Consider the following 17,647-nt stretch of genomic DNA (forward strand, 5'->3'; position numbering starts at 1 on the left):
TTGTAAAGTGTTTTATAATAAGTACTATATGTGCTAAATGCTGGTATTGCTTATGACTGTAATCTGCTTGAAACCTAGCATTTACTAAATGTTCAATGTGTATTATTATATTGGAGCTTTTCTCCCCGGGTCTCCACTGAAAATGGACATGTATCCAGTCGGACTATCCCAGTCAACAAATGTAAAATAAAATAAAATAAATAAATACATTTGAAATGTTTAATCCTGCTAGAAAAGGAAATTTTTGATAGAAGCCAGATAAGTGATTTTGAACTTGCTATTATTTTGTCTTCGTGAAGAGGCAATGAACAATAGTTGTGCATTAAAATGTAAGGTAACCCAAATTATCCATAAATATATGATGTTTTACATAAAACAACTTTTTTTACTTACAGTCAAGAGTACCCTTAAGATGGAATTATTTTGTGTTAAAATAGCAAATTTGATTAGGAAAACAGAACACCACTTTCTGGTTTACAAGGAGTTTTAAGGTGTAATATTTTATCAGCCATATCTGTAATTATTTAGTACATATTTGGTGTGGCTTTATCTCTAATAGTCAAGACCTTCTGTGATACTTAATATTTTGATGTTTCATCTTTGTTCTGTTTTCAAAGCCCAGTTTTTTGCTTAGTAAAAAATTAGAAAAGCCAACTCGTCTGGTTTTGTTTCAGAACTGATATTTCAGATTATAGGGAAGTAATTGCATCTAACTGATCAGAACAAAGTTCCTTCCATTGTTTTATATCTGCTGTTGATAATTTGTTTAAAATTAGAAGTCTTTCACATAAATGGAGTAGTACAGCTGTGCAGTAATTGGTCAGAGTGCACATTGGTCATAGCAGAGGAGATTCTGCATTCTTTGAGATACAGTGTGACCTCACTATTCACTGTAGGTGTGCAGACATGAAGCCCCTGCATATGAAGAGGAAATTTCTTTGCCACCAGCAGGAAACCAGAAATTAATTTCTGCTTCTTTTGTATAGAAACATTCTTCAATAAAATCATCAGATCATAGCGGTCCTAGACCCTTCAATTTCATTTTTGAAGTTCTAATATTATTGTTTAGATTGAAGAGAAAGATAAAACAGTTTTAAGTTACTGAAAGCATCAGAACTCCGAAGTTGTTCAGAAGTATGCACTGGGTTTTGTGACTTTCCCTGTATGTAGTTTTGAGAGCTTTAATCAACAAAGTACAATGTCTGTAGTATTTATATATTTGGTTAGGAATTTGGTGGTTTTCTTTGGTCTCCTTTTTAAAGATCTATTGTATGTTGTTAGGTCAACAGTCAACATAAGTAGCTTAAGTTTATTGCTTTCATAATATCAAAAACAAATAATCTGTAAGGTTAGTCAAAATGAAGCTAACATGACAACTCTATTCATGTTGAACAGAAAAGTTAGCAGATAAAATTAATTTAGCCCCAATAGCACTAGGCAAATTTTTCTATTTCAAAGGAAGGAAGGAAGGAGATATTAGGTGCAAAGATTCACTTAAAGAGTGCATTCTATAAATAATTAGTCATTTAGGGCAAAGGTTGAGATACAGACAAAATTTAACCCTTCAGTCAGAGAGATTCCTATACTCAGCTATGTGGTTATTCTCTTGCCTCACTATTATGGAACTAATGAACCATGGCTATGGACAGTAGACTGAGGACGTCATACTGAGCACAAACCAGAAATGGAGGGGAGGGGAGGAGAATGCTATGCATCAAAGGGAAATTCCAGATTCCATATATTAATCCATGGTACCATTACTCCATTTTGAAGGTAAACAATTTCAGTCTGTCTGAGAATATTAAAACCGACAGTGGCAGAGCCACACCTAGTTAATCTAGACCCTGGTGCTGGTCCCCGACATAGCACCCACTCCCTTAGCTGTTCAAGTGAAGAACAAAAAAAAGGACTTTGGCTTTTATTGCAGCAAGCCGATTGGCACAATTCTATAAATTGGCTTCCTGCAACCAGATCCATGTCCCCCCAGGTCTTCAAGTACAAAAAAAAAAAAAATCTTCAGCTTTTACTGTAGCAAGCCCATTGGCACATTTACACTATCTGAGGTTTCCTATAGCCAGATCCAAGTTCCTTCAGCACTTCAGTTGAAGAGAAATAAAAAGAAGGACTTTCACTTTTTTTAAACTATAGTTAGCTAATATGGCATGATATGGTTTAACACACACAAATCACTGCTTTCTGTACCAGTATTTGGAAATGTTAGCATGGAAAAACAGGAATGCAGAAACTGCATTTCTCAATTGCACCCTTTTAACACTTTGCACCTGTGATGACTGCCCTCTTTGCCTCCCTCTTGCTACACTTCTGGGTAGTGCTGTTTCAATAATATTACATGTACCTCCCTGAATGTGGATATTTGAGGTGGGGTCTAGCTTTATCAATTTTTATTAGTAGTATTTTTGGCAACTAATATTCGATACAATAACTGAACATTATGAGAAGCCAACCTCTTGAGTAAGGAAAAACAGAAGATGTGATAAAACTGTGTGATTGGGTCACAGGCTCTGAAACAGCTCTCCAATGTTCTGCAGGAACCTCTGGAAGGAAAAGCGGCAAATTCATGAAGGGAGATGTAGCTCCAAAACATGTGGCCCCAATAACACACAAATATATATATGTATATATATGTGTGTGTGTGTGTGTGTGTGTGCGCGTGCGCGCGCTCCTGTGTAAATACATGCTAACCACATTATAGGTGTCCTTGTTAAGACATTGCTGGCCAAAGAGGATTCAGAGTGTGGGGAGTTGGTCACATCTCAGACACTGAACCCAGCACCCAGTTCCTTGAATCACTTCCTACAAATGACTGCATATGGTTTGTGGTCCAAAGAGCATTGTATTCTCCTGGAGACTTTGCTCCTGTAGTATCCTTTGAAGCTTTTTATCTCATTGAAAAATTTTACTAAACTCTAACTGAATCAAGTCTGAATGTTAGCAAAGCTCCCTAATCTGAAAATAACTAAAGTCATATTTAACACTGTCCCACGTGATGTGTAGATTAGCAAAAAGGTGAATAACCTAATATTTGAAAAGCTGTCTCCTTTGTTGGGGAGCTGTCCCATCCCAGAAGCCATAGCTCTGTCCAGGCTAGGATGAATAAAGCTTCATGCATTATTTATATATATGAGAAAGTGGATCCTGTTATAGTGGAAACTTGTCAAAAAGCCCTGGAAATAGCTTTTAGGGTTTCAGTGAAAGAAGGGAATACATTCAAGCTTAGGGGGTTGACACTCTTAAATTAAAAAATAAAGGTTTGTGACAAACAGCAATCAGTTTCTAGTCTGGATTTGACCAATACCACACTGTCCTTAACTGGGTTGCCTGGTAGTAGCTAGTAATATCAGAGGCACCAGACCCCTTATAGATTTTAAGTGATTAACTTAGTTTGCGACAGTCATGGCCACTCCAATAGACATTTGTATATTCTAGAGCTAAGTTCCCTTGATTGTTAATTAGAAGAGGGTATGTAAGTAATCTGTGTTGCATGTGGCAATGTAGGCAGCAGCAGTATATCTGTGTGCTCTGAAGACTCTGAATAAATCAATGAATCAATGTGCTTCAGGACTGTAAATATCTTTTAACAGTTTCCAGATTTTTACTAGAGGTCCTGAGCAGGGTAAGTTCAAGTGAAAGATCTAGCTAAACTCCCAAAATGGAAATATTCATTCTTTTTGTCATCTGAAGGGAAACTAGTAAGTGACACAGTAACCCCCTAAGGTTACTGATACTGATCAATTAAATCCCTATCTTTTTAGTGTGTTCCACTAAAGTAAATTAAGCTAAAGAAATTCAATTTTCAAATAACAATGGAATATCTCCTTGATCACATGAACAGGTCATCCACAAATAATAGCAGAAGATGTACATAATTGTATGAAGGGACTCTGCTCATATCAAAATGCCTCAAAATTGAGCCAGGGGGTTTCAACTCTAAGACAAATAAGAGATGCAGAAGGAGAAAAGCCTTACAGAGTTCTCCTTGTCAGGACAAATGTCAGTGATTGCAACCATTCCTTACCTAAGCCATCCCTGTCAGAGAAGAATAGTAATCATTTCCACCAGGGAATCTGGTTATTTAATGTTTAGGGTGCTAAAAGGAATGACAGTTTTACTCTGTCTTATGTTTTTCAGCAAATAAACTCATGAGATGGAGATGTATTTCAGTGACAAATTGTGAAATTAATGGGTTCTTTTTATATTATCCTGTATTTAGCACTCTGATGCAAATTCTCACTGTCCTGGATGTATCAACATGGGCATATACTGCCGATTTTGTATTTCAGGATCATGACAAAGAGCTTGTAATTAACATAAGGACAGCTATAACTCTGTAGGAACCCGGCATGTTCAATGTAAATGGGAGTAGTGTAAACCCATTAAGATTAAATGAAGATTAAATTAATTATTGTTATATTGTAAGGGAAGGAACTGTATGAGACTAATGTACAGTTCCAGAGACATTTTCTCAGGGCCTGGGTTGCCCTCTATATCTTCTCCAAAACCATCAGTAACTTTGTGTCAGTGACTGGAGTCAGGGATCTCACAGCCTGCTCCTGACTCATGGTTGGAAGATAAAAAGCAATCCATGAAGACCCATTGCCTGGCCTTGCCTGTCATTCATGGACTCCCTATCATGGACAGAGTTGTGAAGCTTATTGAGGAAGACCATAGAAGCTTTCAGGACTTAGCTTAGGATCATAGGAGGTTACTAGACTACTGGCCCTGGGGCCTTTATAAGCCTAGCCAAGAGTTTAGCTCATGTTTAGACAAATCAGCACCCCATGCCTGTGTCCAGCAGGGACATGAGTGGAATCCCAGGGTTATATTTTCTCTTTCCCATCCAGTTATCCAGGTTGTGCTTAAAATATCAGTCTGCCTTTATTAGTATATCATACCTTTTCTGTATAGGAATGTGCAAATTTCAGGCATAGCCCGATGCCCTGGGACCACACTTGCATAAGCAGATCCATGAAGTAACTCAGACTCAGAGGTCACTCTACAAAATCTATTTTAAGATCAAGTACCCTTTGGATTTTTGATTACCTTGAGAAGTTACTGATTCTCTTTCTGGACCCTGGGTTATAGACTGAGGCTACCACAGTCCCTGATAGTCCTTCTGGAACATCAGCTAGCATCTAAACTGTATGCTGTTTTTATTTATTTATTTATTTATTTAACATTTGTTTACCGGTAAAGTCCGACTGGGCTGATGGCCCATTTTCAGCAGAGGCCCAGGGAGAAAAGATCCACATTTGTTACATAGTAAACAAGACAGTACAATACAAAAACAATCTAGCAGAGCAATGTTAAATGTAATAGCAATACAATTATATACAATAGTACTTAATTGATTACATGAATCTGAGATGAACATTTTGGGATTGCAGTAATGACAGTAATTGCCACATTAAGGGTATCCTCCATTCCATTAGTTTGATGGATGTTCTCAACTTAATGTTCTGGCCATTCCTGAAAATTTCCTTCCTGGCAGAAATTAGTTAAACTTTCATGATTTTGGAAGGACTTTTGAGTCAGATGTTGAAATAAATATCGGGGGGAGGAGTACAATCTAACAAATTATTGGGAGAGTGTGAAAGGCTTTGATCATGTTGCTGTGTTTCAGATTGGCCAGAATTGTATTTATTATGGATTATTTCCTGTGTTGCGCTGAATAAATGAATTTATTGAGGATGTTGAAGGCTTGGGTAAGCAGTCCCCATCAATTAATGTACCTGGTCAGCAAAGGTTTTCACATCATTAGTTGTTTACTGCTGAAACAAGTAGCTTCCTAAGCCTTTTAGTAACATTTAAAAAGTGATATTTATTCAGTAAGAACAAAAGCAGATCTAAAATGTCATACTGTATCCAAAGTTTTGTGTGTCTGTCATTCTGAAGCAGTCACTGTTACATGTTTGTGATGGTGGCTTTAGGTTCAAACTTGAGTACAGTTGAGTACTCTGAGAACAAAAAGTTATTTTTTAGCAGTTGCGCATTCTGTGAAAATGGCAAAGTAGGATATCTCTAGACATGAAGTAATATATCAGGAAAATATCCTGGAATCTGAGACAATTCATTGCCACACTGCTATATAGCACCATTGTTTGAACAAGATGAAATATCTGCAAATATGTAATACTTCAAATGCATCTGCAGTAAGTTTCTTTTATGAAGAATAAACTAAAGTGCTAAACTAATTTGTTAGTCAAAAACTTGTTGCATACTATTTATTATGTTTAAATTTCCTGTGAAACAGAATAGGGCTTCATAATGGATGCTGCTGTCTCTCCTGTACCACAATGTTTGTGACTCGCACACAAAATACTGACATTATAAACAAAGTTGGATCACACAATGAAATGGGGATACCAACAACAGGAAGACAGCAGAGAAACTAAGTACCAGCTGAACTATACTGAGTTTTCAGAATTTTTGTCTCCCCCAAAGACGTCAGCCTGTGCTTCTTTACCACCCAGCTGGCCCATTTATTCCAGATGGATGTGATCCAGGCATTCCTAGGCTAAGCAAGAGTCCTGTGGCCCATTTGTTCTTGTCCGGGAATTCCAATTTGCTTTCTATTCCACAGTGAGAGTTGGATGGTAGGGAGTGGGCTACCTTGTTGGTCCTGAGGTGTGACTTACCCTCTTGCCATGGGAATGCACATCCAGAGTGGAAGCATACCTCAGTATGCCATGTTCACCTCAGATTCCTAGTGCAAGTATACTATGACAGCACAGGACAGGCTTAAACTCCACTGGGTATAACACCTAGTGCTTACACTTTGTGTCACCCTTCTGCTCAGACAGAGCCACTTCCCTCCCCATAGGATGGGTGAGCCAGCAGCAGCCATTTACTCCTATCCTCCCCAGCTAGTTACTTAGCAACTTAGCTACTAATAGAACTCTGGTTATGCGCAGCATAGTCAGGACTCTATGCCTCTACTCCACAGAGCTGGTAGATGTGTGCAGAAGAGGGCTACAGAACCTTTGTGAGAAAATGCTTTCAGGAAAAATTAATGAAAAACTATACACTCTAGCAGAAGAGAAGAATGATAGAAAGGTATAGTCCTGTCTATTAAATAGGTCATAGTAAATAAATAAAACAGAGGTGAAAAGTATAATTTATTTCCTTGCTTATCTGAAACTATCTAGGCCTTTACACTTTGCCTCTTTTGGGTTGCCGGAGGCTCCAAGGGTGAAGATGGATTCCTCTGATTTATGTCTTTACTTTTCTAGGCACTATACCTCTGGAACCTCCTAGACTAGTAGTTTCAGGAATTTGACACACTAGCAAGTATTAAGAGTTTGTTTAAAACCAGTTTGTACTGCATCATATATGAGCTTTCATCATTTGCTGTCCCATACCTCTCCATCTTTATTTCAGCTGAGCAATTTTGGAAGTGTTTTAATGATAAGTCATTTGTTTCCATTGTACTGTCCTGATCCCTCATTGACTGTCTGCCTTTAAATTCCCATTTACTAATTTGACCCATTCACTCCCTGGTGGTAAAGTCCCTGCAACACATTTTTACCTTTGGGACAAGATATAAGAGAACTGAGAGTGGGAGCCATCATCAACAAGTCAGAAATTGAAGCTCTCCCTACTTAACCTCCTTACTGATGCAGCTTATGAACTCCATGTTTGCTGCTCACAGAGGATGCATGCAGGCTACCATACATGCCAACCCCCTCATAAGCAGTACAGTGCTGCACTGTGGCTTCACTAGGCTCGACTCGTTACTGTGGGAACTACACCTGCAGTTCTGCATGTGCTGCTAGTGCAGCAAGCCAAGCTGCTTTCTTCCTCAGGATGGTCAAATTACAATGGTCAAATTACAAACAGACACACACACACACACACACACACACACACACACACACACACACACACACACACACACACACACACACACACACACACACACACACACACTTTCACACACACAAATACAGAGAAAGTGATTTGCTTAGGCACTGTTAGAATCATAAAAGTGAAAGAATAATATGAGTTCTCATTTGGGACTCAAACTGAAGATTGTTGATTATAATATTTCATACTGATATCATTGCCACTGGACTAACAAGAGTTTCTGGACAGATAGTTGCCGAGTTTTCCTTTAAGAGTCTTATACTTTCAGCTAGGAAACCCCCAAATGGTGACTGAGGTCATATTACATGCACACAAATACAAAGTGCTCTGCTTAGGCACTGTTAGAATCATAGAACTAAAAGGATAATAGCTCTCATTCTGGACCCTAGCCCAAGACTTCCACATACCCTCCTGGGATGGCTGAGCTAATGTTCGCCATTCACTCCCATCCTCCCCTGCCTAGTCCTTCCAGTGTTCATGCTGCCAAATGAACACAGGCCATCTGTGGGCTTCATCCTTGTTTGCCATGAGGTTGAGCACTGTACTGTTGTACTGTAGTATGGGTTCAATATCAGGTTAGGCTCTGCAAGGGTGGAGCACATTCAGTAGGCAGTAAAGAAATATTTCATAGCAGAAACATCTTTCTAGTTAAGGACACAGACAGTGCTAGCATTTAAAGTGGAATATTAAGTGATAAGACAATGTGAAAGAAAGCTTGAGACTAACTCAGAATGCTCTCCAGCAAATAAAGCACAAAGAAAAGGGGTATTTTCAATGGCTCAAACACTCTTTTGACTAATTTATAGCACTCTTTTGATTAATTTTTATGTTTCATGTTATAAAAACAAAAGGTTATGGTGGTGTATACTATTTGGTCTTAGGAAACTGTGTCACTGTATCATTACAGAAGAAAAACATGAATGCTTGAAAATGCATGAACGACCAGGGAAGCCTGGGTATTTAAATGCGGACAGAAATCAAGAGGTAGGCCCGAACATATTTTTAGCTTTGCTGTTATTTCTTTGTTTGCTGGCATAGAGGTTGTATTGTGGTTCTGTCAGTTTCTCATATAAAAATTTGAAAACCATTTAGTTACAAAAATACACTCATTTTAAGGTATTGTTTTTTAAGTCATGGAATTTGCAATGATATTTGAACATGGCGTAGTCACGTTTCAATGCTAGTTTAATAATGTGTTTCTCTATTCAGAATTAGCAGGTACCACACTAATCGGTATCCTTATGGGCATTTATAGTCATGCATTTATAAAGCATTTTCAGGATCTAAATATGTAATATCTTCAATTATCTTGAAAAGATGTCTGTCACTTCCTGTGTGCTTATCCTTGATAAACACAAAAGTAAAGTTAGTAAAGGTTACAGGCATTTTAAGCACTTTTTTTCTTTTGATGCAAATTAATGCATTGAAGCAAATGTGAGTGTTGAACAACCATGTACAGGGTGTATGCAGTTCAGAAAACCCAACTACAGTAAGAGACTAGCCCATATAGCACAGTTGGCATATGGCTCAACTACCCCTGATTTTCAGGGAAGTGCCTGATTTTGACTCTGATTTTAGCTCTGTCCCTCTTAATCCCTCCCAAAGCTGGTGAAGTTTTAAAAAAATGGTGAATTACACTTAAATAATGACAATAATTAGAGTTATAGACTTCTTTTACTTCAGGAAGTGAATATTCTGTCAATGCCTCTGTTTAATAGTACTAATATTTTAAACGTATCCCTGTTTATTTCTGGATTTTTCCCTGATTTGTTGAGAGCTATGATGGTCAGTAATGCTATATGCTAATAAATGTATAATGAGGTGCTGTGTATGATAATATGACAAAACAAAATGGCAGAGTGATTCAAAAACTTTTAAATGCTGCATAATGGCACTGTACCCCTGTATGTTTGAACTCAGCCATATACCTGTGTTCAGACTGAGTACATCCCAGAATAATATTCGGGGTTGCTGCAGCCATACTAAATGTGTATCTGCAGGAGGCTGTTATTGCAGCAGTGATTCCAGACAGCACACAATATCACCCCTGGAGGTGCAGGGTCATCAAACTTTACTTAATATTCATGGTCTCTATGACACCGATATTGGGAACTTGATAGGGACACCATCGAACAAACCATGGAAATGTGTCAGCGTCATCTGCAGCATAGTGAGAGTTGTGAAGTACCAGTTTCAGTGGATGCTAAGGTATGTGTTGCTTTACGTATATTAGGTTCAGGAAAATTTCGTCAACATACTGGGGATACAGTGGGGGTATCTCAGGCATCTGCCTTGAGAATACTCCATCAGTTCCTCGATGCATTGTTTCAACATGTGGGGGAGAATATGCAGTTCCCATGTACTCCCAGAGCCAACAACATGCAGGTTCTGTGCTATAGCTCATTTCCCTGAGGTAGTAAAGGCCATAGACTGTACACACATTGAAATAAAGGCCCCACCTGGTGAACTGGGTATGAGGTACATGAACCACAGAGGATATCACTCCATCAACTGCCATGTGGTCTGTAGTGCACAGAGTATTATCTGCAATGTGTGTGCAGGCCACCCAGACAGTTATCATGACTCCTACATATGGCACACTTGTGACCCGTACCAACAATTTGCAAGGGGTGACTTCTCACAGGGGCATCTTGTTGATGATGCAGGATATGCTCTGTAACCCTGGGTCATACTACCCATAATTACCCATATAAAATCAAACAAGGCATAGAAGAAGCCACAAATGTATTTGGACTGCAGGCTAGAGACTGTCATCCCTGTCAAGGACTGATATCAGAGTATAGACAAAGAGAAAGAAATAGGGGGATCCTAAGTGAAAGACCAGCATTGGTAGAGTTTGTAGTAGAATCTAGAACAGAAGCTGCTGTTAAAAAGGAATAATTAGTAGGGCAAGGGAAGTTAGAAAGGATTGGGAAGAGAGAGTGGATAAGCAATTCATAAAGAAGCAATGGGGGGATATATGTATGTCTCCCAGATATGCAGTATAGTCTAGAAGATTTAGGATCCTTGCTTGGATGTGTTTGCATAGATATTTTTATATGCCTGGACCCCCAGCTAACTCTGGGATATTCAGGAACTACTCACTGGCTAACTTCTTGCCATTAAGTGATAACCTGGCAAAATTTGAAACCCCCATAAACCCTAAGAACACTGCTCCACAGAAATCCTATACAAGCATATTAATAACTGCATAGAGGCAGCTGTACCCACTAGGAAGAAGTACAAAACTAACTCAAAAAAACAAGCCACCCTGGTGGGATCACAAAATCAGTAGGTTGTATAACAGAAGCAAGAAAATCATGGCAAAAATTAGGAGGTGCAGCACCCACCAGGATAAAAGCACTCTCATCAAACTAAATAAACAACTCAAGGGACAAATAAAGTCTACCAAAGCCAAATTTGAGGTAAATTTAGCCTCCCAGGCCAAGAACAACCACAAGGCATTCTTTACTATGTCCACAACCTCAAAGGCAATACACAGTTGTGCAGAGGTCATTGTAAATGGAGCCACCTATATTGAGCTAGATGATATAGCAAACCTACTGGCTGACAAATTCAGCTGCAATTTTACTCCTCTCTCCCACTCAACCTTCCCTCAGGAAATACAAATATAGCTCCCCTGCTATCACTAGGGAACAGGTCCTTAATGCTCTCTCTAAGGCCATGAACTCTGCATCAATAGACGCAGACAATATCCCAGGATGCCTTCTAAATAGCATGAAACATGACCTATCAGGCTGTTGGAATTGCTATTTAACTGTCACCTCCAAACAGGCTTCGTGCCTTATGAACGGAGAACAACAACAGTCATCCCTCTGCACAAAGATGAGCCATTTACAGACCATAGAAACTACAGACCCATAAGTCTCACTAGCCTTATTTGCAAAGCCATGGTGAGAATTATCATGGAAATGACCAATAATGATATACTAAACCTCCAGACACTGGATCCACCCAGTTAGGTTTAATCAAGGGCAGGTCATGCCTACTCAACCTGGTGAACTTCTTTGAGAAGGTCACCAAAGCAATGGATGAGGGCAAAATGGTTCACACTACTTATGTTGACTTGGCCAAGGCATTTGACACAATATCCCACTCAGGCATTGTTGATAAACTCAGGAGGTTAGGTACAAACCCATACGTCACCGTGTAGATAGCCAACTGGCTCACAGACAGGATCCAGGAAGTTAAAATCGGGGAGTCCACCTCTACAAAGAGGCCAGTCACAAGTGGAGTCCCTCAGGGATCAGTCCTTGGACTACTCCCATTTGGCATTTACTTCTGTGAAGTCAAGGCTAATGTCAATGGTCTCTGGCTGATTAAATTTGCAGATGATTGCAAATTAGGAGCTGTCATTGAATCCCAGACTGACACAAATGTTCTCCAGGAAGGGCTGACACAAACAAACAACTGATGGACTAAAACTAAATGCCAAGAAATGCATAAGTGTATCCTTCAGGAAGTCATCCACCCCTGGTAACTATCATATTGATAATATACCCTTTAGAGATGACCCAGTAGTCAGAGACTTGGGGACACACATAGACAGTAATCTAGCCTTTGACCACCAAGTGTTTATAGTAGTGAGGAAATTATTCTATGCTGTGCAACTTAAAAGCAAAGGCATGGCATCTAGGTCCAAGGAAGTCATTATTCCACTGTATTCGGCATTCATAAGACCTGTCATTGAGTACAGTGCCCCCTTTGGTATGTACCTAACCAGGCATATCTAAGAAATGGAACATCCACAGAGGTTCCTCGCTAAAAGAACACAGGACGTAAGTAAAATGTCCTGCACAGACCGCCTCAATGCCCTATACCTGTATTTTGTCTCCTACAGGGTGTTGAGGAGAGATCTATGTCTGGCATACAGGGTATTGTCAGACCCCACTCTGCTTGACCTCCTGCGTATCAGCAAAACAAACAGCATCAGAATTACCCATTTTAAAGACTTAAACCTTGCCTGTGATATAAATAGGACCTGCTGGAGAGAAAAATATGCCTCCCCGAGACTACCCCATCTCTGGAACAGGCTTCCCACCCATGTGAAAAGTTTCTTCCTAACCCAATTCAAGTGTAACTTGGACAGTTGGATGGGGAACAAAACATTTATCTCTGGCTTGGCACCTATGTCTCTAATGAACACAGGCAACCTGCTAATGGTTAATCTTCCAGGACCCTGCTTGTAAACCTTTCATCTCCCAAACCTTACACTTATCAAGGGTACCAGAACTTGTCAGAGATTTGGGATACATGGCTAAGCTTAAAAAGGCCATTGTGGTTGTTAGCCTAGTAAACACCTATGAACCTATAAGTAGACTTGAAAGAATTTTTCCTCAGATAGCAAACATTGGAGGTGTGATGCGGAAGAAAGAGGTAATTGGGAACATATTGTCTGAAAGTGTAATGAGTTAGCAGACTTTAAAGGTTCCCTGCAGACTGCTCTGTCAGAGATACTGGGTGAGCAAATTGGTGTAACTAAGGAAATTATTTTTTTAAGCTTTGATATAGAATTGGAATTGCCTAGACATAGTAAGGCCTTGCTGAGTCTAATTATAGTGGCTGCCAAAAAGCAATAACAGACAGTGCAATGGAAAATGGAAATCAAGTCTAAACCAACTTTACTAAAAGTAGTGAATGTAGTAATAGAGATAAAACAACTAGAACTGGGGACTTTAGAAAAGGGTAGCAGCAAATTACATGGAAAATGGGAACTGTGGGAACAATACATGCAGAGGAGGAATGAAGTTTAAAAGAAGGCAGGATCTGAATGAGCTATGTAATGTTTGACTGACAATGACTGTATAGATTATAAGTGATGTATGTTTGCAAATAAAATTTTGCCAATATGGTTTGTGATGTATAATGTTTGCAACTAAAATTATGTCAATGTGGTTTGTTTTCATTTATATAAATGTATGATTGCCTAATGCCTGTCATATATGATAATTTAATAAAGATGTTTCTTGTTTAAAAAAAAAATCAAACAGGCCATGGGTACGACCATGCACTGTTGCAAACCAGAAACATTACTGAGCATGTATTTGGGCTGATGAAGGTATACTGTCACTGTTTGGTGCCATCCAGTGTTGCCCTGACCCTGTTACATGTGCAGACATAATGTCAGTGTGTAATGTTACACAATATTACACTAAGACGCAGTTACAGCATGGTGGTCTCTTGAAAATTCAGACTCTCCCAGTACAATAGACAGTAGTAGCTGAGTCAGAGGAGAAGCCAGCAGCAGAGGAAAATCATGCTAGAAGTAGGTGGGCACAGTATGACATGGCACCAACAAAGAGGCAGCGAATTGCACATAGCTTTACAAAATAGCTATGCAATAGTTAAACACATGCACTACAGTAAAAATGATGCATACAAAAACAAATACCAGGCTGCACTTAACCATGCATTGGATAGCCACACTGTGCATCAGACATATGCAACCCAAATTACAGTACACAGTGGGCAGGACACAGTTATCATTTACACAGGTGGGAAAGGGAGTACAGGAAGTGCATGTCTTTTGCACAGAAATGTGTGAATGTGAATGTAGAGGAGTAGGCAAAAAAAGTGCTTTTATGTGGTGTCTATGTTGGTATGAGAGGTGTTACTTGCGAGACAGGCTGCAGTCAGTGGATGTGTCTGATGTTCTAGGGGCTATAGTGTTGTGTGTGGGTCTTCAGCAGTTGGTGCAGCACTGCAACCTGGCCTACTGGGCAAGTTTAGGGCAGGCATGGAAAGGGTTTCAGCATCCTGTGCACACCACAGACCATGAGAACTGGCTCTGCTAGGAGTTGCACTGTCTGTACTATGACCCTGGCTAGATGCTGGTCTGCTGCATAATCACGAGAAATATCTTCTAGGTGATGTGCCAGCATGACAATGGTCATGACTACTGGGGACGGCCTGTCTGAAGAATAGAAGCTTTCACATCAGACGTTTCTGTGGAAGTGCTAGCACTGTAGGAGCAGGATCTTTCACAGTCACAGCCATGTTGGCTAATGTTTGTGGATGTAGCAGATTACTGGCACTGAGACTGGCCACTGCCAGGTGAGCTAAAGAAGATATTGCACTGTCTGTTGTGTGATTTAGTCTATCCAAGGAATCTCACATACAGGATATGCACATATGTAAGTCAGCATGCACACTCTGGATCACCCTCATTATTTCTGCCCTGGATGTGGTGGCACGACCCTGTGCCTCCACAATTGCCCTGCACATACAGTGGGTTTCAGCTGCTGATGCACTAACCTCAGGGGCAGAGCAGTAACCATGTTTCCTGGGAGTGCCATTACTAACCCCCCCCCCCCCTGTGTGGATCTCTCTGCTAGTGGCTGATTCAGACATCTTTCTATTAGAGGCTAGCACACTTTACTGGTCTATAGTGCTGCTATGAACCTGTCCTCATTGTGATGTCTGGGTAGCCTGGGTATCTGCAGACATAGAGACTGTATCCATGGTCTGGGGTGGGGATTTGTAGTCACACTCACTGTGTGAGACACATTCTGTACTCTTTGATTGCACCAGCTCATAACTGCCTTCATTGTCAAAGGCTACAGATCCTCCAACATCAGTTAAGGCAGTTCCACATTGCTAGTGCCAGATAATGAATCACCTGTGAATGCACAAAGACACAAAATATTCAGTGTAAGTATGACTCAACACCAAAACTATAAGTGCAACTGAGATTTTTACAACTATAAACATGATAACAAGTAATACCCTTGCCTATACTGTCTGCAGATGGTTTTGGTTGTTGAATCCATGATATACCTGTATACCATAAATCAGACAGAGTTACTTGAGTTTTATAGTGACTAAGAGATAAGGAGGTTTTTCAGGTATTGTAAATTAAAATTACTCTGGAACAAGCTACCCATCTATGTCAAGCAAAGTTCTCCATTAGCACTCTTCAAGAAAAATCTTGATGAGTGGATGGGAAATAGAAAATACACCCCGGGTATCACTTCTGTGTCTCTGCTGGACAGTGGCACAGGAAAATAACTTTCTTGGGTGGCATAAGCTATGTTACCTTGCTGGCTAGGCTTACGTAGGCCCTTGAGCCGATAGCCTAGTACCTACCTATGAACCTATGACTAGAACTTGGCACATCCACAGAGGATACCCTATGGAGTGTGTCCAGCTATGTCCCAATATCCAGCACTGCACTTTTGGACTTTGTGGGGGTATTACTGCCTTTCAGTCAATGACCTACCACCTGTAGCCTTATGTTCTGGTGTCTGCTTTTTGGGTGGCACAGTAGATCATAACCATGGTCCTGCAATGGACCATTTCATAGCTGTGGTCTTGTCCACTCACCAATTAACATAGCTGACAGTCTCAGCCAAGGCATGGTTATGGTAAGGCTAGCTGGCTGCATGAACGTCAAAGTGCTGTCAGTCATGGAGACAGAGAGTCTAGAGTACCACCTCATTATCAACATCTGATAATTTTAGCTTAAAACTAGTTTTTTACTGTGCGCCCATTTTTTAGGCATTAATCTGTTGGTACAGAAAACAGTTGAATTAACAGCCTTAGTCCTGCATGAGCCTTTCAAAACCTACCATTACTACTATCATTGTAGGCCATATAGTATGCTGTATGTCTACCTGAAAGTTTTATATATATATATATATATATATATATATATATATATATATATATATATATATATATATATGATATATATGTGCCCCTCTTTAAGTAAGTGTCGGGCATTTAGGTTTATTGACCACATATCCCACACAAAACAATGACATGAGTGCAACTGGTCAATGACACATGACTATAAGACTAGCACTGTTACAAATATTATAGCTAATGACATATATACAAGGTTTACAATAATAAAATAGTATGGAACAATACTCTGCATATGAGCTCACGGGTGTGTCTCCCATCCAGATTAATAATCCTGTAGACTGCTAATTGCTGTACTCTTGCAATCTCCTCTCAATACACTTTGGCCATCACACATAAAAGTACAAGCAAACCATCATCACTATCACTATTGCCATAATGGTTAGGGTCTTTGCCTGCCATGCACAAGGTACAAAGTTTGATCCTAATCTCTCTATGGGGTTCCTCCCACCTCTGAAAAACATGCTGAGTGTTTTCATCTCAAACTAACCTAAGAATGGAACTGTGGGCAACAGCATAGACTCTAGGTGGTCGAGTTGTATAGACCAAGTGCTTTGGGCATCAGCTGTGGTAAACGGTATCCTAAAGATAGGAGAAACAGACCACAGACACTAGAGAACTAGCCACTTGATAATGTAAAAATATAGCCCTAGGTGATTCGGTCATGTTGACTAATGTTGCCAAATGGGCATAGGTATCTGCCACTTATAAATGGGTTGAGGACCCTGTATATTGACCTAAGCCAGGGACCCATGCTAATGGTAGGAGGGGTGTATGAATCCCTATTAATCAATGTGTTCTTGTCATAAAGCCCAGCAGCCCTCAGTAAGCTACTGGCTGACCAGTATCAAGTTGCCCAGTCTAGGTTATCTAGGATAAATCTGTTAAGTGAAAGCTGAAGGTAAAACCAATCAACCTGCCAAACATGAATTAAGAATTGCTACACTCAATGTTCACTGGCAGGACAGAGCTTAGAAGTGGATGATATATATGATGGTAAGGAGGAGGCTGGACATCCTATGTGCCCAGGAGATGAGACAGAAGGGCTGCTCAGCAAAGTCACTTGGCTTGGGAACCAGCGTCTACTACTTAGGAAGAG

At 39.9% G+C, this 17,647-nt stretch overlaps 1 protein-coding gene across 2 annotated transcripts in view; it reads left to right on the forward strand.

Annotated features, from left to right (window-relative positions):
* Positions 1-17,647, forward strand: part of LOC122794087 — a 307,770-nt gene that overhangs the window by 160,675 nt on the left and 129,448 nt on the right. For both annotated transcript variants that reach the window (XM_044062229.1, XM_044062230.1), the window contains exon 3: positions 8,792-8,868. In XM_044062229.1, the coding sequence (XP_043918164.1) occupies positions 8,792-8,868 (77 nt within the window). The remainder of the gene's footprint in view (positions 1-8,791; positions 8,869-17,647) is intronic.

This window comes from Protopterus annectens, chromosome 2.part1 (assembly GCF_019279795.1).
Source record: "Protopterus annectens isolate FY-2018-M chromosome 2.part1, PAN1.0, whole genome shotgun sequence".
NCBI lineage: Eukaryota > Metazoa > Chordata > Ceratodontiformes > Protopteridae > Protopterus > Protopterus annectens.